The sequence below is a fragment of the Sminthopsis crassicaudata genome, chromosome 3 (genome assembly GCF_048593235.1).
Source record: "Sminthopsis crassicaudata isolate SCR6 chromosome 3, ASM4859323v1, whole genome shotgun sequence".
Lineage (NCBI taxonomy): Eukaryota > Metazoa > Chordata > Mammalia > Dasyuromorphia > Dasyuridae > Sminthopsis > Sminthopsis crassicaudata.
In genome coordinates, this window is record NC_133619.1 from 313,455,228 (window position 1) to 313,480,760 (window position 25,533).

At 32.9% G+C, this 25,533-nt stretch overlaps 1 protein-coding gene across 3 annotated transcripts in view; it reads left to right on the forward strand.

Moving 5' to 3' along the window:
* DZIP3 (DAZ interacting zinc finger protein 3) overlaps positions 1–25,533 on the forward strand; it is a 111,114-nt gene that overhangs the window by 22,287 nt on the left and 63,294 nt on the right. For all 3 annotated transcript variants that reach the window (XM_074301127.1, XM_074301129.1, XM_074301128.1), the window contains exons 4-10: positions 2,548–2,667; positions 4,017–4,097; positions 6,853–6,977; positions 18,080–18,194; positions 19,104–19,223; positions 22,198–22,299; positions 23,858–23,950. In XM_074301127.1, the coding sequence (XP_074157228.1) occupies positions 2,548–2,667; positions 4,017–4,097; positions 6,853–6,977; positions 18,080–18,194; positions 19,104–19,223; positions 22,198–22,299; positions 23,858–23,950 (756 nt within the window). The remainder of the gene's footprint in view (positions 1–2,547; positions 2,668–4,016; positions 4,098–6,852; positions 6,978–18,079; positions 18,195–19,103; positions 19,224–22,197; positions 22,300–23,857; positions 23,951–25,533) is intronic.

The following is a 25,533-nucleotide window of genomic DNA, read 5'->3' on the forward strand; positions in this document are numbered from 1 at the left end:
ACTCTGAAGTCATATTTTCTACATGAAGAAATTCTTTTGGTGGGGGAGGGAGGCAATTGGAGTTAAGTGACTTGGACAAGAACACACAGTAAGTTAATTTTGAGTGAGTGTCTGAGGCCAGATTTAAGCTTGGGTTGTCCTGATTCCGGGTCTGATTCTTGATCCACAGTGCCATCTGGCTGCCCCTTACATGAAGCGATTCTTGATTGTCTCTGCTTCCTAGTACTCTTCCTCCTAATGTTTCCTTGTATTTGTTTTATATATCTAGTCTAATCTTTGTTTATTTGCATGTTATTTACCCTAATGGAATGTGAGCTGCATTAGGATCAGGACTATCCTTAGCCCTGAGATGTCACAGAACTTGACACATAGTAGGTATTCAAGAAATGCTTATTGCTTGTTTGATATATACAAAATTGACATTTGAAAAGCATCAGTGTACTATGTGAACCAAAGTTCATTGTTATTGGCAGAGAGACTGTCATGGAGACATATGTCTCTCATGTTTATGGAAAGGTCCCTTCCTCAGAATGTAAATAGGATACTAGAGACAAGGGACAGATGCTTATCAAGTTTATGGAAAGATCCCTTCTTTGGTTGGGTTAAGGGAAGGAAGTCTCTGTCATTAGTCTATCTCTTTCAGACTGTCTGAACACCTTGTATCCTGGAGATTACTGTTAATTCTATTAATCCTTCTATTAATGCTGTACTTATATGGATAAAGGATGCATAAATATACTTGTAAATTGATAAAAATCTTGAAGAAGTACTATTACTTCCAGTAAAAATGATGGTCCCACACAACTCCATTGTTCCTTAACTGTGAAACATTACCAAGTTCCCCAAGAGAATGATATGATGGCCAGCTGGTTCTGAGGTCCAGTCTGAAGTTCTGCTGGCTCTGGTTTGCTTGATGCTGCTTCCTTTCCAGTTTTCTTATACCTCCCGTATCCCTACCTGTTATGGGAACCACCTGTTAATGGCTGCTGGGGATTTAATTCTGACCAGCAGAATAGATTGTGTCATGTGAGAGAATGACAGTGAAAACCTCTGAACCACTCCATTTATTTTATTACCAATACAGAATATATATATATTTTTTAAGTTCAGCAAGGTTATTAAAATAAAAGCATACATTCTTTTGCAAGCAACATCTGCTTCAGTAAATGGGTTTTATGACCTCCAGACAGATATCTCAGATTGCCAGGGTCATGTGTTCCTTGAGTTGGTCCATTTTCTCAGAGTGTAAAATAACAGTAAAGGCTGATTTACAACTTCTTAACTTTGTGAGAACCAAATAGTCTTTTAATCTCTCAAATGTGCTATGATTCACAGCTGTGGGGGTCTTTGGAGAACCTCCCTGCCCCTTAAAGGTACAGTCCCCTTGAACCCTTTACAGGCTTTCTGGGTTCCAAACTTAAGCGTGGTCCTCAATACTCACCCATCCTGGCTATAATGACCCTGTAACATTGGCTGCCTCGTTGTTTCTCATACAAGACCTTCATGTCCTGCCTCCCAGCATTTTCATTCTCTGTTTACCACGCTTGGGCTTCTCTTCCTCTTCCTTTCCATCTCTTGCTGTCTCCAACTCCCTTTAGGTGTCTCCAAAGTCCCACTGTTTATAAGAAGACTTTCTTTTCTTGATTCTTCTTAATGCTAAGTGCCTTGCTCCTTATCCAATATGTTTTGAATATACCTTGTGTATATGTTTCTCTTGCTGGACTGTGAGCTCCTTCAGAGCTGTCTGTTTCTTTGTATTTCTAGGGCTTAGCCCAATGCCTGACATACATACATATGTGTGAGTATATACACATGATCTCTATTTATCTCATTGCATAAATGCTGGTTGACTGACTACTGCCACCACCTGACCACTGTCTTCATTTACACTGCACATATCTCGGATGCACTTAGTAGTTTGCAGGACATCTCTCTCATTAGAATGGGAGCTTCTTGAAGGCAGACATTTTAATTTTTCCCCCCTTCTTGTCTTCTTCAGTATTTAGCACAGTCCCTAGCATATGGTAAATGCATAATGTTGTTGTTCATTCATTTTTTGGTTGTATCTGATTCTTCATGATCCCATTTGGAATTTTCTTGGCAAGGAAAACAAAAATGGTTTGTCATTTCCTTCTCCAGTTCACTTTACAGACAAGGAAAATGAGGAAATGGGGTTGACTTGCCCATGGTCACACAACTAGGACATATCTAGACTTAGTAAGGAGTCTGCCTGTCTCCAGGTCCAACACTTCATCCACTGAGTACCTTGCTACCCATAAACATGCAATAAATGCATACTGACAAGCTGCCTATCATAAGTAAATCCTGAAAGACTGAGATTTTCATCCTGGGTAGGCAATGGCAATGGGATTCATACCTTCTAGTTAGAATAGAAATGGGTAACCCTATTTTTGCTGTAACTACTGGAAGTATCCCTCATATATTTGGACACTTTATACAAAGAAACTTTATTGGAAGCATTTAAAAATAAAATACATAGAAATTGATGCTAATTTTAAAATATTTTCAATTCAACTTTTTCCACAGAGTGATGATGGTGCAGCTGACAGTCTCAAAGGGGTGCAAGCAGTTCCCAGTCTATCTTTAGAGGTATTGATCACACAGCTGGATAGGATGCTTGAGAAAATGCAAGCTGCTAATTGTAATGTAAGTCTTTCCTTTTTGGAACTATGAAGCAATTAACTTGTACTACACTTTTCATCAGACCAAATCCCATATCTGCTTGCTCTGAGCTTATGGGTGATCTCTTTCTTACTTCAAAGAGTAGGGCACGTAGACAACTGTCTTTTTCCACCATATGGTGCCTGCCTGATTATGTGACTGAAGTCTAAAGCGGGCCCTCTCTGTTCACCTTCTCTACCAAGTTCTTCTTCTGAAGTAATGAGAGGTCCATACTATTGGTAGGGATTTTCTTATTTGTGATAGATGAAGCTATATTTTCTTCCTTGGATTTTTTAAACTGATTTTTCCTTCTAATGTAGTTATAGGATAGAAGTTATATTACCACTATATCTTTATCCACCAGACATTTTATTAAATACCTACTGTATATAGAATAGTGTTCTGTATACTGAAGGAGATACAAAGTTTTGATAGACTCCATTCCTTCCCTTTTGAAGCTTATAGTTTAGTAAGAGAATAAGATAAGCATATTTAAATATGTGAAGTATGTTCTATAATTATATTATGTTTGGTAATTTTTTCTACCAATACAAATAGCAACTTATTAGTGATTGAATAGATAAGTCCAAAGGAATTGCTTGAGACACACTGAATTAAATCATTTTTTATCACTCCAAATGCTTTTATCTTCGTGGTCTCCACAGTTCACTCAATAGAAATACATTGGAAAATATAGATGATTTTAATGTATAACATAGATAAAAGTATTATTTTTTAAATTGGAAGGAACCACAGAATTTATCAATCCAATACCTGCAAGGAGGATGGGATGATTTTAAATAGTGTTATCCCTTATACATTGACATTTTAAAGCTCCTTAATTACAAAATATACATGGTTCCATTTCTTATCCTAAAAGAAAGAAGCTTTCTACATAATAGGATGAGCTGAAAACCTTTATGTATCACGGAGTTTATTGCTAGAAACTACAAAGCCCTATGCAAAGCTAGAACTTTTAAGAAGGGCAATAATTTAAATGAAAAACAGAAACTATTGATATGTTTAGAATTATAACAAATAAACCTCATTGGTATTCCTTTTAATTTTTCATCTAATCCTAGACAATGTTTTGTTTCAAGACTTTTGACTCTTCTACTTTGCATAAATATCTTTCTCTCCACCCCCAGGTGAAGTTGTCAAATGCATCTCAAATAGTATTTTATTAATTCTGTGCAGTAATTAATGGTTGACAATCATTTTTACTGCATAAATTGTTATTTGACAGGTCTTAGTTATTTCTCAGTCTAGAAAGCTTGAACAAATCTCATAAATATCAGGAAATGATCTTTTAAAAATACCTTTTTTACTTTTAGGAACATCAGTTAAATATGGATTATTATCTGACATTACTATTTATATATGGATTAGCACTCATTGAAAGGGGGACAAAGCAGGTATGTATCATATGACCTATAGAAACTATAAACATTCTTTTCCTTTTATTCACTTTCATTTAGCTGCTTTAGAAAGTGGAACTGCTGATTTTTAAAATGTTTTTAAAAACTGAAGCTATTCGATGACTCTTCTATCATATGCTTCTAAATCTGAACACTCAGAACCAGTAACTGATTATGAAAGTGAAAACAAATAATGGGAAGCAATTTACATTGGCTAATTATCTCACTTATTCTAAGCTTGGCTTGTGTTTACATTCAAATGTGACATTTTAAACTCTTTAAAATCTAATTTTAAGTGAAACTGAAAGTCATACTTATAGATCACATTTTCAGATTATAGCTTGATGTTTTTATATTGAAGTTTAATTTTGCTGAGACTCAGTTTCTTTATTTTTTAAATAAGGGGATATGACTTCCTGACCATTGCAATATCTCACATTAAAGTTCTATGATTTTCTTTCTGATTCTCTATTATCTTCTCCTAAATTTCCTCAGTTACTTTGCTATCATAATTTTAAAGTATATGTAACCTTCATATTCTTCTGTTTTCTTGCTGTCATAATAAAAATTTATAAATTCCTTCTGGATTAAAAAAGTATTAGTATTTATCTTATATTATGCTAATATAAGTCTGACTTATTAATGACCTATGGTAGAATTTAATATACCTAAATTGACATTTTTTCCTGTATAAAAAAAAACTAATATGCAAAAGAGACTTGTTCTTTCTTAAATATTGTTTGAGGGCTCTCTCTACTAATGCAGATCCATAATTTGCTTATCATTTAGTAGATTAACTCAAGGAAGTTATCCCAAGTACATAAAGGTTAAGGACTTTGCCCAGATTTTTACTCAGTTTTTTTCTGACTCTAAACATAATACTTTATATATGCTACCACATTTTCTCTACATAATACTAATTTGTATTTGAAATGGCATGAATGTAAATTTACAAATATATACATTTTTAAACTAAAGATTGTACTGCATGATTTTTATTTACTTTTCCTTAATGTCAAGGCCAAATTTTGAAATTATGGAGAAAAGGTGTGTAGTATAAAGGATACTAGATTCGAAAGTCAGAGGACTTAAGTTCAAATTCAGAAAAAAGTTCTCTAAATTTAGTATTTTATTTCCTACAAACAATTTTCAACATTTGTTTTTGATATTGAGTTCCAAATTTTCTCTCTTCCTCTCCATTCCTTTCACTGAGAAGGCAAGCAATTTTGATATAGGTTATACATGTGCAGCCATGCAAAACAAATTCTCATTTTAGTCATGTTGTAAAAGAAAATGCAGACCAAAATAAAAAGCCAAGAAAAAAATTTTTGAAAAGTTTTTAAAAAGTATGCTTCTATGTTTAGGCTCCATTAATCTTTTCTCTGGGAATAGATAACATTTTTCATCAAAATTTCTTCAGAGTTATCTTGATCAATATTTTGCTCAAATTAGCTAAGTCATTCACATTTGATCATCTTACAATGTTCTCCTAGTTCTACTCATTTCACTCTTTATCAGTTCATGCAAGCCCAGATTTTTCTGAGAGCATCTAGCTCATCATTTTTTTATATCACAATAATATTCTGTCACAATCATGTATCACAAATTATTCGGTCACTCCCCCTAATTGATGGGCAATCCCTGAATTTCCAATTCTTTGCCACTAGAAAAGAGCTATAAATATTTGGGCATAGTTCCAAATTGCTTTAATAGTTGAATCAGTTCAGAACTCCACCAACAGTGCATTAGGGTCTCAGTTTTCCTATATCCACTTTTCCATTTGTCAGTCTTTTCTCTCTTTTTAGCCAATTTGTATGAAGTGTAGTACTTTGGCATTGTTTTAATTTGCATTTCTCCAATCCATAATGATTTAAAGCATTTTTTCATATGGCTATAGGTAGCTTTAAGTACTTTATCTGAAACCTGACTGTCCATTTTAAAAAATCATTTGTCAGTTGGGAATGGTTCTTTTTATGTAAATTTGATTTATTTCTTTATGTATTTGAGAAATGAGATCTTTTATTACAGAAATTTGCTTCTTTTTTTTTTTTTTCACAATTATGATTGCTATCTTTATTTCCTTCCTTCCTATTTTCCCCATTTATTCTATTATCTTTCTCCTGTTAGCCTGTTCTTGCTCAAAAGTGTTTTGCTTCTGACTTCTGTCTTCCCCAATCCATCTTTCTATGAACACCCCACCATTTCTCTGATCCCCTTTTCCACCTGCTTTCCTGGACAAGAAGTCTCTTAATCTCTCCAGGTTTCAGTTTCCTTATCTATAAAGCAAGGGCTTTAAACTAGATGACCAAAGAGATCTAAAATTTTTAATTTTATGTTTCTCCTAATCATAGTTATATTTTATTGTAACTTCAGATTTTATTAGGATTGCTACTTGTTAAGGTGGTGAACATTACAAAGAACAGCATTGTATTTCCCTCCTCCCAATTCCCCATCCCATAGCCCAGCTAACTCTGCTGAATGAAGTGACTTGCTCCACAGGTGTACTTTGAGGATTGTATAATCTAATTTTTGCTGTTGTGGTTGTTGACTTTAAAATACTGTATTATATTTTGCAGCATTGGTTAATGATGAGTAGGGATTTCACTGGAAGTGACTGATTATAAATTGTATCTGTGAAAGCACGATATTCCTGAATTAGAAGAATTAATGTATGAATAAATAAAATTCTTCTAAATTACCATATTTTCTCTAGACTTTCATATCAATGAGATAAGACTTTTTATTCTTCCAGGATCATTCTGAAGCTAAAAGCAAATTCATGACAATGAAAATGGAAATTCAGAAGAAAGGAGATTGTAGAAAATTTTTATCTTTAGTTTATTTTGGATGTGGTTTACTACTAGTTACTCAAAAAAGGTAAGAATTTTAATTAATAAGTACTTTTTGTTGAAATACCATCCATATGGTGGAAATAGTGCAAGTATGGTAGATTACATGCAGGATGCCAGGCTTTTACCATGGCAGTTATGCTTCATTAGTCTTCTCTCTTCTTTTGCAAAGTATAGAATCTGTGGAGATCAAGGTACCTTAAAAATCTTTATTATCAAAGAGGATTTGGAAAACCAGCAGGTTGTCCAAACAGAGTTATTTACTGTCAATCCTGTGATTTATCTCTTGGTCTCCTCTTCCCCATCCTATGCCCTTTTCCTCAAAGAACTGATCAACTGACCTGAGAGAAGTCCATTTTTTTTTTTTGTCAGAATCTATTTATTTAAATTTATTCAGAAAGAGTCAGTTAAGAGCTAGAGAGGAATAGGTATTACAAGTGTAAAGGGATTTCTTTCACACACTAAAGCAATCCCTGTTCTGGATTGATAGAACTCTTTTTACTTACAAAGCCTAAATAAAATAAAACTAGACAAGGGAGCTTTTTCCCTTGGTAAAAGAATGGTTCTGTTTTACTACCTACAATGGGGCCTGAGTCAGATTAAAATACTACCATTGCATTTATATTTTCTAAAATCCTTGCCAGCTTAAAATTTTGATTTCGAGTTTCAAGATTCTAGAACTAAGATGAAGAAACTGAGGCAAACAGTAACACAGTTACTAAGTATCTTCCTGGATTTAAATTCAGATCTTTCTGACATTTAGTTTGGTGTTCTACCTAGAGTATTAACTTATTGTCTCTAAAGCCAAGAAAAATTAAATCACTTAGCTAAAATTCTTACTCAGGAATGTGATAGTGTTTTTGAACTCAAGGCTAAATTGATGCTAAATTCATTCTTTCATTGCTTTTATTCTGTCTTTGCTTTTATTCTGTCTTCCTGATATGTTGAGTTTGAAGGGATTGTAATTCATTCATAATATAAGAGTTGGATTAGATAACCTTTGAGATATGTCATAGTTCTAGAGATATGATTTCATAAGATAGAAAAAAAATCCAACACTAGGGACTAATGAGCAGTATAACAATCAATAGCCTATATTTATAATTTTACAATATTTTTCAGAAATTTTTCATTTGATTCACATAATACCCCCCGGCAAAGGTGATCTAAGTCTGATTTTCCCCATTTGACAGATGGAGAAACTGAGACTCAGAATTTGGATATTTTTTTCAATTTCCTAAGTCTAGAGCTGGTCTACCAACTTGACTCTTTTGACTTTGAGTCTAATATACTATATTTCTGTGGAGAGTATTCTGAAAATATTATTTTTTTTGCTTTGAGAAATCAAGTTCTCTATCTTTTCCTCAGGCTTTCTTCCATTTTAATAGCAAAATCATCTTTTTTTTTTTTTTACTTTTTTTTTGCATTGAATTTAGACAATAAACTTTAGAATTATGTTAGATGACAGTAGTAATATTAGTTCTACTCATGAAGCTTTGAACTGTACCATAAATAGATAATCCAAATGGAAGCATTTTATCCTCATACAATCTGTCAAACACAACAGAGCATATTTTATGGATTTGTTAATGCATGTCTCTGGAGTGCTTTGAACCTGAGGCTCCAATCGCCTGAGGTGTATATTAAATGCTCCATTAAAGTAAGCCCCTGAGAGTCCTGGTGCTATTTTTACATATTTTTTTCCTTCTTACATTTTATGTTTAAAAATGGTTCAGTATATCCTGTCACAAGGGACATAATTCATTGTGGAATGATAAGTATTAGGGGGGGAATAAAGAGTGACAAAGAGTAAAGACCTTTTTTTTTACATTATTAACATTCCTCATGAAACTATTTTTAAAAGCAGTTTGCCATCATTTACTGTTTTCCAAATACGTTTCACTGAGGAATGACTCATAATGTAAAAAATGTACTTTGTACTGAAAGATTTATCAAAATGCTTTAATACAATAGGATACTCTATCCTATATGTTAAAATCACATTTCAGTGGTGTATAAATGCTGAGTTATTTCTGAAGAACTTAGATTTGTTACCTTATTTCACCATAAGAATGCTGGGAATTCAAATATTGTTTAATAGGATCATAGGATTTAAATGTGAAAGGAAGATAGGAATTCATTACAACTGTCTCATTTGACAAATGAGTAAATTGAGGTCCAGAGTCAGGGAAATGGTTTTGACCCAGGTTCCACAGATGACAAATAGTTGAGTTAGATTCAGAATCAGAGAATTCAGTTTTTTCTTTTTTCAAGTTCATATTATTTTATTTTTTCTAAATACATGCAAATAGCTTTCAACATTCACCTTTGCAAAACTTTGTGTTTCAAATTTTTCCCCATTTTCCCCTTTTCCCCCTCCCCAAGACAGTAAGCAATCTGATATAGGTGAAACATGCGCAATTCTTCTAAACCTATTTTAAGGGATCTTCTAATAAATTAAATCCTCTCAATAACTTTTACAAGTAGTCATCTTGATTTTGTGTGATGACCTCTTTTTTAGGATTAACCTATTTATTGTCTTCCTTGGCGGGTGATTCTACATTTGAAAGCTCAAATTTTTAAATTTTTTTTTTTTTTTTTTTTTTTTTTACTACTTCCAGTCTGAATCTACTTCTCCACAACTTTCATCCATTGTTGTCAGCATCTCTTTTTGGGGACAAGCAGAAAAATTCTAGTCCTTCCAAGTGGCATCCTTATCTTTAAATGCTTAAGTTTTGGATGAAATTGTGAGTCATTCACACTTCTTATCACTGTTCTATCTTCTTTTTTCTAGGATAAACATTTCCAGTTCTTTCAGCAGATCCTTATATGACAGAATCTTGAAATCTTTTAAATCCTTTCTTCTTTTTGTTGCCATATTGCAGAATTAGACTGCAGTCCTTAAAGATTTCTTCATCTTTTAATTCGTATTATTCAGCTTTGTCTTCCTCATCTTACACTTGTTTAGGCTGATTTATCCATAGGATTTTTGGCCATATGATCATATGAGACATTTTTCTAAATCTTTGAATTCCACTTTTTGCAAAGTTTGAGTGCATGTTCAGATTTGTTTTGAGTATTTTCTTTTATGTCATGAATTGTAAGCTGTAGGTTACTTGTCCCCAGATTTCCTATTATTCAGCAACCAGTTATTTCTTGTTGGTCAGAATTGGGGTTAGTGTGGCTGTGCTCCTTGTCACTTCCTTTACTTTTTGAAGAAAATATCACAAGCCATGCCAAGAATTTATTAGTGGCTCTGTTTTTAGAATAAATAAGCATTCCATTCAGTTCTAAATAATTGAAATTCCCTGTCCCTATTGTATAACACCTCTGTTCTAGGCTTATGAACAGTTTTCCAAATTTTTCTCATAATGTGGATATAGTTTTGTTTTTTAAATTTCTATATAGGTGTTTTTGTACTATATTCTCATGACAATATCCCCTGTTTTTCCTTCTATTGATCTTTACTCAAATATTCTGTACCATGATTCTTTGTTGCAGTTCTTGAATTTCCTCATGAGTAGATCTTCTTAATATAAAATACTGCTCTTCTACTTACCTATTCTCTTTATTTTCATTAAGGCACAACCTTCCAGATTTATATTCCAGCCTGCACCTCATCTTTCCACATCTTATTGATTACTGTGGGGTTTAATTTGCTTCCTTGTGTGATGAATTGTAGTTTAACATATTTCCTATGCTTTGTGCAGTTATTTCTAAATATCTGGAGACCAAAGGGTTTCATGGTTGGATTGTTTCTTGAATTCTCTTGCAAATTTTGAGCATTTCTAGGACTGTTTTTCTTTTTATGTAAATCTTAACCCCCTCCTCTCCCTGATTTCTGCTTTGTGTAGATATTGGCAAACGATTGTTGCTCTCCTTCCTTCCCTTCAGTTTAAGATCTTGCTTTGATTTTAGAGAATAAGAGAATTTCTGAATGTGAAGGATTGTAAAGGTCATTTAGTCTGACTCATACTTCACTTTAAGGCTTAAGCAACAAGTAGCTATTCAGCCTTTTCTTGAAAATCTCCAATAAAAACAAGTCAACTATGTTTAAAGCAAACTATTCTATTTTGCACAATTCTTATTGTTAAGAGGGGCCATATGGCACAGTGTATAGAATGCCAGACCTAGACTAAGGAAGACTTATCTTTCTGAGTTCAAATCCAGTCTCAGACACTTACTAGCTGAGTGACTCTGGCCAAGTCATTTAACCCTTGGTTTTTCTCATCTGTAAAATGGACTGGAGAAGGAAATGGGTAATCACTCCAGTTATCTTTACCCAGAAAACCCCAACTGGGATCACAGAGTCAGATAATACTGAAAAATGACTCAACAATAACAATATTTGTTAGGTCTTTTCCCCTTGCATGAGGTTTAAAGCTCTGTATTTTCTACTCATTGCTTCTAAGTATGTTCTCTGTAGCCAAGGAGAACAAATCCAGTATCTCTTTTACTTGGAGATATCTATCATTTTCATTTTTTTTTCCTTAAATATCCTTACTTCCACATTAAACATTCCCAGTTCCCTCAATCAGTATTGGTAGTATATTCTTTATTTGTCTTGTTCAACCTTTTATGAGCATGTCGACTTGTCTATGTTGTACCTAAAGTGCAGCATTCAGAGTTGAATGCAATACCTCAGACTTGTTTGAGCAGGATAGAGGACTTTAGAGTTATTGTTTTCTCATTCTGTAGACTATGCCTTTCATTATAGTGTTAGATAAGATAATTTGATAATTTGCCCAAGTTTGCAAATCTGGTAAGCTGTACAGCTGGTCTACCAACTTGATTCTTTTTACTTTGAGTCCAGTACATTATATTTCTATGGAGAATATTCTAAAAATATTGTAGGGATTTTTTACTTTGAGAAATTTAGGTAGCATTAGCTTTTAATTAGCTATTATATTCTACCACTGACTCATAGAGTTTGAAGTCCATGAAAATCTCCAGATTTGTTTTTCCATAGAAAGTGTTATCTAGCTACACCTTCCTTATCATGTAAAACATGAAGTTTATTTTCATAATTTTTATTTTCTCTATTTACTTTTGTCTGAAATATATTTGTTCCTTTATTCTAGCCTGAGAATTTTAGATCTATTTGAATACGGACTATCATCTACCAAGTTAGTAATACTTCCAAATTTTGTTTAATGTTCAAATTAGCAAGCATTTAATCTGTGCCTTTATCCAAATCATTGATAATAATATTAAATTGGGTAGGGTACAAGGAATTTCCCAGAGGACAAGACCTTAGGCATCTATATTCCATATTAGGTGCTCAAGAGTCCTCTATTTTAAGCTACAGTCCAGAAATGCGAAAATCTATTTTAAGATATTTTCTTAATTAAATGTTCCCAAATTTGCCTCTTGGTTACAATAGTGAAAATGTAAACTGTTAAGTCCCCAGACTTTATAATCCCTACTAATAACTAAGTATCTGTGGCAGAACCATTTTCCCTCACATGTTCATCATGTTTAATAATCTTAGGAAGTTCTCCATCATATTCCAGATGCATATCTGGGATAGTACAGAGCTCTTGTTCATATCAACTATGACTCCTTTGCTGGGAGTTGGGAATCACAAATACTCATTTCTTTTTTCTCTGATCTTTCATGGATGACTTCTTCCCCCATGTCATCCATGGATTTACTTCATCCTTCCTTAAATTGTAGGAAAGTTACTTCCACTTCAGAAGAATCAACTCACTCCTATGTGGGAAGATCCTTATACCTTTTCCTTAGTTTCAAGTATTCAAAAGTCCTCCTTTTTTCCCCTGTCTTCTCCATATCAACTTCAAACACCCCCCAGCTTCACAACTTCAGTCAGGATTCATTTCTGTCTTTTGAGATTCTTCCCCCCCAACTTTTCTTTCTTTACAAGAAATCTTGGTGCTCTTCTATTTTTTCAAGAAACATTTAATTCTCCCTAATGACCTGTAAAATAAAAACATTTCTTTATATTTTAGGTTCTCTGTCTTTCTCATCTTTGGCAGTCTAGTTTAGCTTATGGACCTCTTCACAGAATATTACTTAGTTGTTTTAAATTCATAATAGAAGGAAATGATAATTTTTAGTAGGGACTAATAAAACAAAAGATGTAACTTTTTCTCCATCTAAGTTCACATAACTCTTGAAATCTATCCATAGACACTTTTTTGGAGGGGGAGAGACTATTGGACCCTGAATTAAGAGTTTATCCTTTAGAACCTTCCACACCTTCTAGCCCCCAAAAGCAAGGGTAAACTATATTTTTGTGAATTTGTAGCAGTTACTTGGCAGCTAGATGGTTCAGTTGATAGAGTGCCAGACCTAAAGTCAAGATCTGATGTTCAGATTTGACCTCAGACACTAACTAGTTGTGTGACCCTGGGCAAATCACTTAACCTTGTTTGCCTCAGTTTCCTTCTCTGTAAAGTGACCTGGAGAAGGAAATGGCAAACTACTCCAGTATCTTTGTAAAGAAAACCCCATATAAAGATAAGAGTCTGAAATGGCTGAACAACATCAAGAGTTATTTATCCGTGGTTGAAACATTTTATGTCTATGCAGAATCTACTTTGCCTTCTGCTAGATGAACCTAGAATACTTAGTCCTCAGCTTCCTGTTATTCCTGTTGGTAATTTTTGTGATAACTTGTTAAGGCAAAATTCTTTGTTGCCCTGTTTACTTGCCTCGCTGAGAGGTTTAGTTTTTGGAAATCTTAAGATTTTTTAGTTCTAGGTTCTGTCCCTTATCCTCACCCATAGTTAAGAAACTGCATGTGCGGTTATGCACAACATTTCTATAAAAAGTCAAGTTGTAAAAGAAAACATAGATCTTCCACTCTAATGAAAATTAAAAACCCTTGAGGAAAAATTGAGAGAGAGAGAGAGAGAGAGAGAGAGAGAGAGAGAGAGAGAGAGAGAGAGAGAGAGAGAGAGAGAGAGAGAGAGAGAGAGAGAGAGAAGGGAAGAGAGAAGGGAAGAGAGGAGGGAGAGGGAATGATTGCTTCAATCTATATTCAGACACAATCAGTTCCTTTTCTGGTAATGGATAGGGTCATAAGTCCTTCTGAGTAGTTATGGATGATTGTACTATTGAGAATAATAATCGTTTATAGCTAGTCATTCCATAGCATTACTATTATTTTGTACACAGTATATTTCACTTTGTTCATGGAAAACTTTCCAGTTGTTTTTTTTTCCTGATAAGCATCCTGCTTATCATTTAATTTCTGAGAATTTTATAATAGTCTTAGGAGAGCCTTACTCAGCTAGCTTGTTCAGTTCATTTTGATTAGTAATTAGCAGGTAGCTTCCTGAGGCCCATTGCCAATAGAAGCTGACCACAGCTGAGATAGAGGAGGGGGTTTCTAGCTGAATCTAATTACCATCCACTTTGCATACTTTTCCACCTTTTCTGATGATTACATTTTAAAGGTTTTTTTCTATGTTTTGACTTTTCTGATGGCCTTTGTCTGAATTTAATCATTTGAAGTGCTCTCTGGGGAAGTCTAACAGTGTATGAGATGTTCCTCTGGACATTATCATCAAACCTCATTTCTGCCTCCTGCTAGAGAAGGTGGAGGCCTTCCCTTTTAGCCCTTTTTAAACCCATGTAAACTAGTGTGGTTTTGAACTGGGAATTAGGAAACATTACAGAATTCTGGGTCTATTGTTTTTTCAGATTGAGCAATGTAAAATAATCCTCATTAAAAATTGAAGCTTAAAAATCATATCACATTGTAGGTGGCAGGGAAAGTGAAATGATTTACCACACAGACAGGCAAATTTATTTTCACATTATTAATCCCAAATAGCATTATCTAATGAAGATTTAAATATGATGCTATATTTAGCATAAAGATAAATCATACCACAAATACTCTAGAGGCCAAAGGTTATTATATATTTCACACCAATGTGATGCTAACTCTCTTTTGAATTTTCTATTATAAAGTTGTATTGTGGCTCAGTATTAGCTTTTTGCATTCAAGAAGTTCATATGTAAAACAATTTCCATTTTGAAGAGCAATGATTTTATTTAATAACCCAAATGGGTTCACTGAATTTAAGAGTCAATCTTGTATAAAACTACTGATGCAGACTTAATCCAATTGGGTATTACAAATTTGAAAAACATTAGCTAAGCTTTAGGATGTGCAGTTTCTAATGATAATTCTGAAATAATCCTCCTAAAGTGTCAGAAATGTCAGTTTCAGATGCTGGCTTAGCATTTGAATCTAAAGTTTGATTTTTGATGATAAGAAACTTTTTGGCACACGTATCACAATGTTTTAGCCTATTATTTTTATTCTAAGACATGAAAATTATACCAAAATAGAACATCTTGTTAATTATTTTTTATATTATTATCCTGTTTGGTTAGATTGATAGACTGCCTATAGGATTAGTCTATCAGGACACAGTATCTTAAAGACATATACTGTAAATAGATGATAAACTAAACTGAACTGAACCAAAAAAGAAGAGAATGAGCTTGTTTTAATGCAAGAAATTGTGTTTCTTTCAATGACTCATTCTTTTGAAAACAATATCATGTATAGTTGATACTAGCATTCTTTCATTATAGCTATCTGCTACAAATCATGAAGAACAGCAAGATAGCAGAGTAAATAGAATATTGGTCCTGGAGTCAGGAAGGCCTGAGTTCAAATCTGATCTTAGACATTTATTAGACCCCAGGCAAGTCACTTATTCCTATTCGCCTTAGTTTTCTCATCTGTAAAATGAATTTGAGAAGAAAATGACAAAATGCTCTATTATGTTTGCTTAAAAAAACCAAATGGGGTCACAAAAATCAGATAATACTGAAAAATTACTAAGCAATGAACCATGAAATTCTATAGTGTTATTTTAAGGTATTATTTAGTTAATAAGCATTTATTTTCTCTCCCTCTTATCTCTCCCAATAGAAAAAAAGAAAAGAAAAAGCCAAGGAAACCCTTGTAATAAATACAAGTAATCAGGAAAAACAAATTCACTGTTTGGCCATATTTGAAAATGTATATCTTGTTCTGCATCTTGAATCTATCAACTTTTTGTCAAAATTTAGGTAGTATCAATCATTATCTATCCTTTGAAAATATCATAAGCCATCATATTAATCAGAGAATTTAAATCTTCCAAAGTTGTTTATCTATAAAAGCGCTTCTTAAACTTTTTTCACTTGTAACCCCTTTTAACTCAAGAAATTTTTATGTGACAGCATGCATATAGTTATATGAAATAGGTGTTCAAATCAAACATTTTCTGATGAAAAATCATAATTTTGTGACCCCCTACATTCAGTTAAATGACCCCATGGAATCACAACTCACATTTTGAACAGCTTTAATATGCCGTAATATTGATTTCATATAAATTGTTCTCCTGGTCCTTTTTGCTTCACTTTTCATCAGTTTGTGCAAGTCTTTCCAGGCTTCTCTGAACACACTTCTTTCATTCTTTCCTGTAGCAAAATAATACATTCATATACCAAAATTTGTCCCGTCATTCCATAGTCTTTGGATAAAACCTTAATTTCCAGTTCTTTGTTTCCCATAAAAGGATTGCTACAAATATTTTTACACACATGAATTTTCCTTTAATCTTTGAGCTTTTGTATCAAAGGCCAAGTAACACAAATTAATGACTTTGGGATATAGTTCTTAATTTTCCCCCAGAATGACATTATCAGTTCCCAGTTTTACCAACATCTGCACACAATTCTGTGTGTTTTTCCACAAGCTTCACTCACATTTCTCATTTTCCTTTTTTTTTTTTTTTTTTTTTTCAATCTTACCAATTTATAGGTATTTATGGAACCTCAGAGTTATTTTAATTTGCATTGCATTTCACAGTTATTAGTTATTTGAAGCTTTTTTTTTCCAAATGGTTATGGATAGCTTGAATTTCTTCCCCTGACAATTTCAAAATGTTAGTACTTAAAACAAATGTATTGCCAGAAATATAAGAAATAAAAAAATGGAATTATTGCAAGTAAAGCTCAAGCTGAGCCTTTCACAATTCCATTTTCTGTAGCTTCTGTAAAAGAATCATGTCGCTAATCAATGAAGTCCTATTATCTTGATTATAATCTTATTATGGATCATGGGGTTGGTTCAGTTTTGTTCCTGATATCATCACCCTAATCAGTCTTAAGCATTCTTGTTTGCTGCTATCTTTTTCAGAAATTTTCTGCAGCTCCTGACTTACCTTAGGGGCTTCTAGTAAATAACCTGGCAGACTTTGCCCACTGCTACAGGCTATATTTTGACATTGCTATCTCTGAGAAATTTCTCTTTGTGGTTCTTACCTTTATTACTGCCATCTACCAAAAAGTCCTCCTTTATTTCTCATGGTTCTATCTTATACCAATCATTATTTGGTAATTTTTGGGTATATATATATCCTGAGTTCATAGCATTATGGGAAAGAGTTTTTGTTTTATCAATGCTTCCTTCTCCCTTTCTATCTGCTTATCTCTTATTCTTTGTGCAAAAAAGAAGAAAAAAATTTGAAAGACTCCCACCTCCTCTCGCTTCCATATACTCTCACAACTACTTATTGCATGAGTGAGAGATGTGGGAGGAAATACTGATAGTATTTTATAGGGAGGGATATTGTTGTTTACCTGCTTGTTAGTGCAGTATGGTTCATTCTTATTTGAAACTTTCATCCCGAAGATATAAGTCATTATAGCTTACATTTATTTGTAGTTTAAGGTTTACAAAGCACATTCCTCACAACATTGTAAGAAAAACAGGTATTAGGATCCCTATCACAAAAGATCGTGACAGCTGGGAAGTGTCAGAGACAGAGGCTGAACCATTTTTACCTCCTGCATTTTTTCTCTATTCTTTTCTACTATATCACTCTACTTTTCAGTAGAATGATACCATGAATTAATCAATGAATTTATTTAGTGTAAATGGAAAAGGCTGCATAGTGTTAAGCTTGAACCTGTTAAATAAAAGCCAGGTACTATTAAACTACTTATTTGATCAAAATTGTTTTCTTTAACATTTTAATAGCAATTAAAGCTAAAAAATCAATTACCAGAATATTACATTCTTTCTATGTGTGCATATATTTATGTAAATATATATATATATTTGAATTAATGGTCTTTAAAATTATTTTATAGATATAATGGAGGATTACTGGAATTTCAAAAAAGCAAGCAAGAAATAAAAGATAATAATGAAAAATGGTATGGTATAGACTGTATAAAAGATGAAGATTTACCTGAAACATTTCAAGTAAGAAAACATTTAAGTCTAAGAAATCTATGATGTCATAATTCTTAGAGCTAGCTGCCAAAAATGAAGTTGGGGCATACAAACTTTGTGTTCTGTAAAATTCTTTTACATAACATAATCTATGTAAGATATGGCCTATTTGAATAAATATCTGAAACTCAGTTCAGAATCTCTATTGAGTAATACAGGGCAGTCTATTAAAGTGTTATAAGTTATAAGTCATTAGGTTACAAGTTAGTTCAAAGTCAGTTCAATAGATACTCCTCAGAGATAGATGTTGATAATACTGGGTAACATTAGGTTGTTTTTTGAGCTTAAGTAATTTTTATTCATCTTGCTATGATAAAAGTTACTTCTAAAGCTTTGTTCTCACTATGGATCTTTTAACAAAATATAGACCTCTTGAAGTGGAGACTAACACCAGTCAATTAGCTCACATAGAAAATGAATGCTAAGGTAAAATAATTTGCCTTCAGCTTAGGAAAAAATTCTGAAATGGGAAGGAAGAAATATAACATTTTCTAAATGAAAAGAATCAATGAACAGACATTTTTACCCTAATTAGGAACAGGATGAAAAAACTTTAGAACAATTTAGCTATTTATAAAAGATACAGAAAGGAGAGACCCAAAAGCACTAGTTTAGTAAGCACAAATCTCTGAGATCCTTTACAACTCTGAGATTTTTGTGAGTCAGTGAAGTATAAGATTAAGAAATATTTTCTGGCCTCTACTTCCTGCTTCTCTTTTCTCCTTTATCCTTCTGTCCTCTTCTTTCTTTTCCCTCTTGTTTCTTCTTTTTTTTACTCCTCTCTTTCCTTTTCTTCACTTCTTTCTCTCCTCTAATTTCATCTCCTTTTAAAAAAAAAAAATTGTTAGAACATGAATTTTTTTGTTGTTTTTTCAACAGGATCTTCTTGATGGCTATATTAAAAAATATGAAAACCACATGGAAAAAGAGACTATTTGTAGTTTTCCAGGATGTGAGCGGTCTTGTGAGGATGATATTTTAAAGAAATCTAAATATAAGGTAAATACATATAATTTTCATAAAACTGGGGAAACTTGGAATATATTAAAATTTGAAATTAAGTATAGTAGATTTAAAAAATATCCAAATGATTACTTTTAAAACCTTTCATTTCATCATAATTTAAATTAGTTGTCTATTTTTTTTTTCCCCCTGAGGTAATTGGGATTAAATGACTTGCCCAGGGTCACACAGCCAGGAAGCCTTAAGTATCTGAGACCAGTTTTGAACTTTGGTCCTCCTGATTTCAGGGCTGGTGCTCTACCTACAGCGCCACCTAGCTGCCTAGTCTATTATTTTAAACAACAAATTATAATACATTTGATTTTTTTTTTAATCAGTGAGAAATCATATATGTTATCAAAAGAAACTTAGATAATTATCCTGAATGGAACGACAGTTATTGTAAGAATCAGTGGACAGAAAGCTCTGAGGAATTTGCAGTTCAAAGCCTAACAATCTTCACTGATTTGTAAATGGAGGGAAAACTCTTTTAAGGAACTTTGAATATTGAGTGCCTTAGAAAAGTGAAAATTAGGGCTGTGTAATTTTTTTCTTTTTGTAGTTCTGCATGTTTGTATTGCTTAAGTATCTTAGGTTATCCAGCCTAGCTAAATTTGAAGAGTTTTGTCACCACAAAGTTTAGGAGTTATCCACTAATTGGTAAAAATGTTTTTGGCTATAGCAAAACACAATTGAAGCATGAAGTTTTTATCTGAGTTGATAAAACTTGGAAGAAATTCAGATATTAAAATATTGAATTAAAAAAATTTCCAAATGAACCTTAGGACCTTATAATCTATTAACAGCAAAGTACAGAGGAAAGTCTAGTTGGAGTCTAATGCTACTGGGTTTACTATTTTATTGTCTTACCAGATTGAAGCTTGAATCTCTGTGGTTAAAGTGCTCAAGATTTGGGCCTGCTAGAAAAGGAAGCAGTAGGAAATGTGGCACTATACTAAAGTGTCAGGATCAAGAAGACATTTGGTTCAAGACTTTGCTCAGAGTTATGTTTGACTGGGAATTCACTTAAGCTTTCAGTCCCTCAGGAAGCTCTCTAAGACTACAAGTTAGGGTTGAATTGCTGATCTGCATTGGTGGAAGATGTTTCCATGCTAAGAGTTCTTATTCACTGATGCAAGCATTTTTTCTGATCAAAATCCAGTTATCTAAAAAAATACATGAAAACATAAGAATAACATAAAATTATAAAAAGGTAAGTATATATAGCATGCTATATATAGAAACTATAGAGTTATATAATATTGCCAAACTGTTATCTGAAACTATATTTCCAAATAGGTACAAATTCCCACTTCCTCAGTTCATGAAAAAAAAAAGTCCTTGTAAAAGACTCAATAATTTTTTAAAATGTAAGTCAAACATTTAAAAGCCTAATGCTTTTCTTCCTGGATTATATCTAAATTTAGAATGGTTTATTCATTTTATTATTTTCTCATATTCAATATGTATATAAAATAATAAAATGAATAAACCATATACATATTGAATATGAGAACTTAAATAATTATTATTATCTATGGAAAGATCTTAGAATGCAGAACTAGAGTAAGAGCCTTCAAATTTTCATTCTTTTTTGCATTATGACATGTTTAGTGCTTAGATAACTATCATCTAGGCAGTCAGATTGAGTTCGATATTGTAAGATGTATAGAACAGTTAGAAAAAGGAAAGAAATACAGTAGCAGCAAGCCTAGGGATGAGAGGCTAGCTGCTAAGTGAGTTCAATACATAAGAGAAGGAGGCCTAAGTAAGATAACCTGAAAGACCAAGAAATAGACATGAGGTTTCTAAACCTGAGCTCTATTCCTCTCACACATTGGCAAGATCTGGAATTTTTTAGAGACAGAATTTGGTATTCTGCAGATTCTTTTATATCAGCTAAAAAAGACGGAGATAAATATTTAAAAATATTTTAATGTCTATTGACTACTTGCTTAAGGATGGTGTCACCTCAGGATATTCAAGAAGAGGTGTGACAGATATTCCTTTGGCATCTTTATATATGGATTATTTCTTTTTACATATTAGAAACACCTCTGGAATTGCTTAATAAAATCCCATTCCCTAGCTTCCTTGGATAAGTTAAATAATAGTTTCTTATATAACTATATAACTTCTTAACCTGAAGTTTCTGAACCTGCTTTATAAAATCATATTTTGATAACTATTTCGGTATAATTCCATATAGGCTAGACTGCCATAGGGGTCTATAATACAAAAAACATTAAGGACTCCTGATACTGAGAAAGTTTGCTCTTTCTGATTTTAACAAAAACATTGTCACTATATAAAATTTACTGGTAGATACTCAGAGTAAATCTGTGAGTATTTAACTTATTTTATTTAGATGGAGTATCAGTCTATTAAGATCAACATGAGTCAGTTAACCTTGAGTCTGTATCCTCAAACTATGAGTGGAGAGCAGATGAGAGAGAAAGGGAGAGATGAAAAGGGACAGGGGAAAGGAGAGTGTCAGAGAGACAGTTGGGGGGAGAGAAAGAGGGAGAGGGAGGGAGGAAAAAGGAGTGGAAATAAAAGAGAAAAAAGGAAGAGGAAAAACTACTAAATCACTTTTGGAATAAAATAAAATCTCAAAGTATGTCCCCTGTCTATGGCAAATCATTGGTATAATCTCCCTATTTTAAGTTCGATATATAAGTATTTTTCTGCTTTCTTCTTGTTGATAACATTACTACATGTCAACTCATTTATAGAATTGTTGATAAATGACTATCTTTCTTTTGTCTGTACTAATTTATAGAACATTTTATTCAAATGTAGCTATACATACTCAATTGTGACTTTGAAAATTTCCTTGTAATGCTTTATTACCATATGCTTTTTTTGCTTAATATTGGGTTCTGTGCAAAAGTAACCCAGATTTGTCACTAATGAAGGTATCCTCTTCATAGTTTAAAAGTTTCATATTGACATATTTTATTCTTTCTAGGGTTTTGTTCATCTCATTTGTAGTAAAAACTGCAACATCTACTTTCATAACATTTGTTGGGAAAAGCTCAAGAGTAAGAACTATTCTGGAAAAAGTGATGAGGTATTGCATTTGGTTGTTATTGTTAAAACTTGAATAAAGTTTACTTCCATTTACATCTCTTCATCCCATACCTCCTTCTGTGTGCTGTTTTGCTATTTCTTGGCATAGGGATTCAGTGGCTCTATCTTGGCTTATTGAAAGTTATAGTTTAAGAGATACACTATGATTTCTTTGCCAAATACATCAAGGGCACACCAACAACAGTCATTTGTCTCTGGATAAATACATAGACAATAAAACTATATTAACATTCTCTATGGGTGGAGCACAGTGATAAATTGTGATTAACATATTCTTTAAAAGCAAATCCATAATCACATATTGAAAATCATACAACCCTGAAATTAGTTCTCTACCTTTGGAGTTAATTTAGAAGTCTAAAGCCCAAGCCCATAGCAGTTATCCTCCTAAGTGAGCTAATTAACATAATTTGGAACCTGTAATATTTGTGTTGTTCAAGAAGAAGAAAAATACATTCTAAATCCTCGAGACTTTCAACAAAATGCTTTGGATTTGTGGAACTTTTTTCTTTAAAGTTCAAAGTACATAACATATCTCCTTGATAGAAGGACTTGTTATTTTCCCATTGGAAAGAGGGAAATCCAGGAAGAAAAAAAAACAAAAAAACCCCAGCCTTACTCAAAAAAGTTAGGTTAAAAACAAGTTATGGTTACAGAATTCTTGTTCACTAAATTTTTCCTTCTTATGAGAAATTACACTGATTTCTGAAATGCAAATTACCCAGTAATCATTGTGGATGTATCAATCTACAAGTGCTTATTAAATCCCTACTTTAGCCTCTAGACAATTGTGCTAGGTTCTAGGAATACTAATACAGAAGTAAAATGGTTCTTGTCCTCATAGAGATTATGTTCTTCTGGGGTGATACATGTTCACAGATACAGAAATGCAGGATATATGTGTGTGTGCATGTGTGTGCGCATATATAATAAATAGTGATTTTGGCAAGAATGTTAACAATGAAAGGAAGGGGAAAAGACCTCATGGAGGAGAGGTACTCAAGCTGAGCCTTAAAAGCAGCCTGGGACACTAAGAAATAAATAGAATCACAGAACATTTCCTGGAGAGAGGTAATCAAGGACCTGAAGTAAGGTGGTTTCTTGTATGAGGAGGAAGGGGATGAATCTGAGAGATGATAGAAATGTGCCAAATGATTGGAATTGGAATAAAGAGTCAAGGATGACTCTCTGGTTGTAAACCTGAGTGATTGGAAGAATGATAGTTTCCTTGACTGAAATAGAGAAGATAGAAGAATTTTCCAAAGTCTAAACAGTTGACATACATATCTTTGGGACATCAGCTGAAGCCTGCCAATATCTACAAGTCAACTTTCTGATAACTGCTGACGTTCATTAATCATTCAATAAATATTTATTACATATTTACTACATATAATATACTAAGCTGAGTGGTGAGGGTAGGTATAAAGACATAAGACATGCTTGCTCTTAAGAAATTTATAGACTACATTTGCTTATCCTTTGAAACATGCAGGCATTCACTGATTATTTTTTCATTTTTTAAAAAATATTTTTAGAATTTTAGTGAAAAAACGTGTTTGAGAGAAGGATGTATTGGTAACATTGTAAAGATACGAAAATGGGAAGGACCTGGAGTCTTTAAAAATCTGGTGAGTATATAGAGTCCTGAAGCATTGTTTTTCTTAAAACTCTTAGCTTTAATTGATACTGTTAGTGAGGAAAGCAGTATTTTAGTCACAGTTCTATGGTTTGGTGATTGAATGGGAAATTTTAAAGGATCATCAGATTTGGAACTGGATAGAATCTTGGAGGTCTTTTAGTATGCATTTCATACATTGAGAAAATGGGGCTCAGAGAAGGAAATGATTTATCTAACTTCATAAAATGTAGTTAAATGGCATAGCAAGGATCATCAACAGATTTTCTAAAGCAGGCTCTGGAAAACAGATAGTGAGAAATCATTGACTCTTTTTCACCATAACACAATGTGTTCCCATTTATCTGTCCCTTACCTCAGTTTTTCCCCAAATAATACTGACTCAGTTATTTTATGAGATCTAATAACTCAATCTCTGCTTGAGTTGGAAGTTTGGTGGCATCTGTAAGACCTTGTTGCCACTACTTGCTATATTTTCTATCAGAAGCATTTCATATTATATGATTTTTAGAAGTATTTTCATCTACAAATTTGGTATTTTTCTCCCTGAAACAGATTTTCTGAGCAATAATTATCAAATAAAAATGAAAATAGTATTCCCATTGCCATTGTTATCCTCAAAGATCCTGTGATGCTGCTGATTAACCTCCTTTTAGCCATAGTATATATATATATATATATTATGTCCTACAGAGAAGTCATTTGGTTTCTCTGAACTTCACTTTCCCAATCTGTAAGATGGGGATAATATTTGTGCTATAAAACTCACCTGATTGTTGTGGAAGTGTTATATTACCTATAAGGTGAGATATAAATGTAAGTTTAGTTTTGAATCATGCTTATTTCAGAACTTTAAGGATTTGTCATTGGTGCGAATGGTCCTCATGCAAAAGACAGTTCCTCTGTGCTTTAGTAGATGGCCTCAGAACTTGCTGAGACCAGAAGATTTTATCCAGTATAAGTTCTAAGAAGACTAGTCCTCATACAAGAAACAGATGGCCTATTACTGGATCTCAAGCCCTTTCTAACTTGGAACAACATTCCCAAATTTATATTCCATGAATGTTATCTTTAAGAATTCAAGGCTACATGCTTACATGCCAGAGTAAGACATCAGAATAGAATCTTTTGTGGGATGATTTGCAATAACAATAGCAAGAGTAGTAGTATTTTTCTATTTGGAAGCCAGTTTCATAGTGCTTAGATCTCTGGCTATCATTTATTAGGCATCAAATAAATACTTTTTGGTTGATTTATAAGGACAATAATACCAAATTCTATATAGAAACTTTACAATTTTGCCATAGATTAAATCAGAGATTTTAAAACTTTTTCTACTTGTGACCCTTTTTACCTGAGATTTTTATGTGACCATAAGTATATAGATATATAAAATAGATATACAAATCAAACATTTACTGAAGATAAATCATAATTTTGCAATCCCCATGTTCAGCTACGAGATCCTATATGGGAGAAAGGACATAAACCCATAGTTTAAGGAGCTGAGGATTAAACTAATAGAATCATGGCATTGCTTTAATCTTTTTACGATTTTATCAAGTATTTAGACTC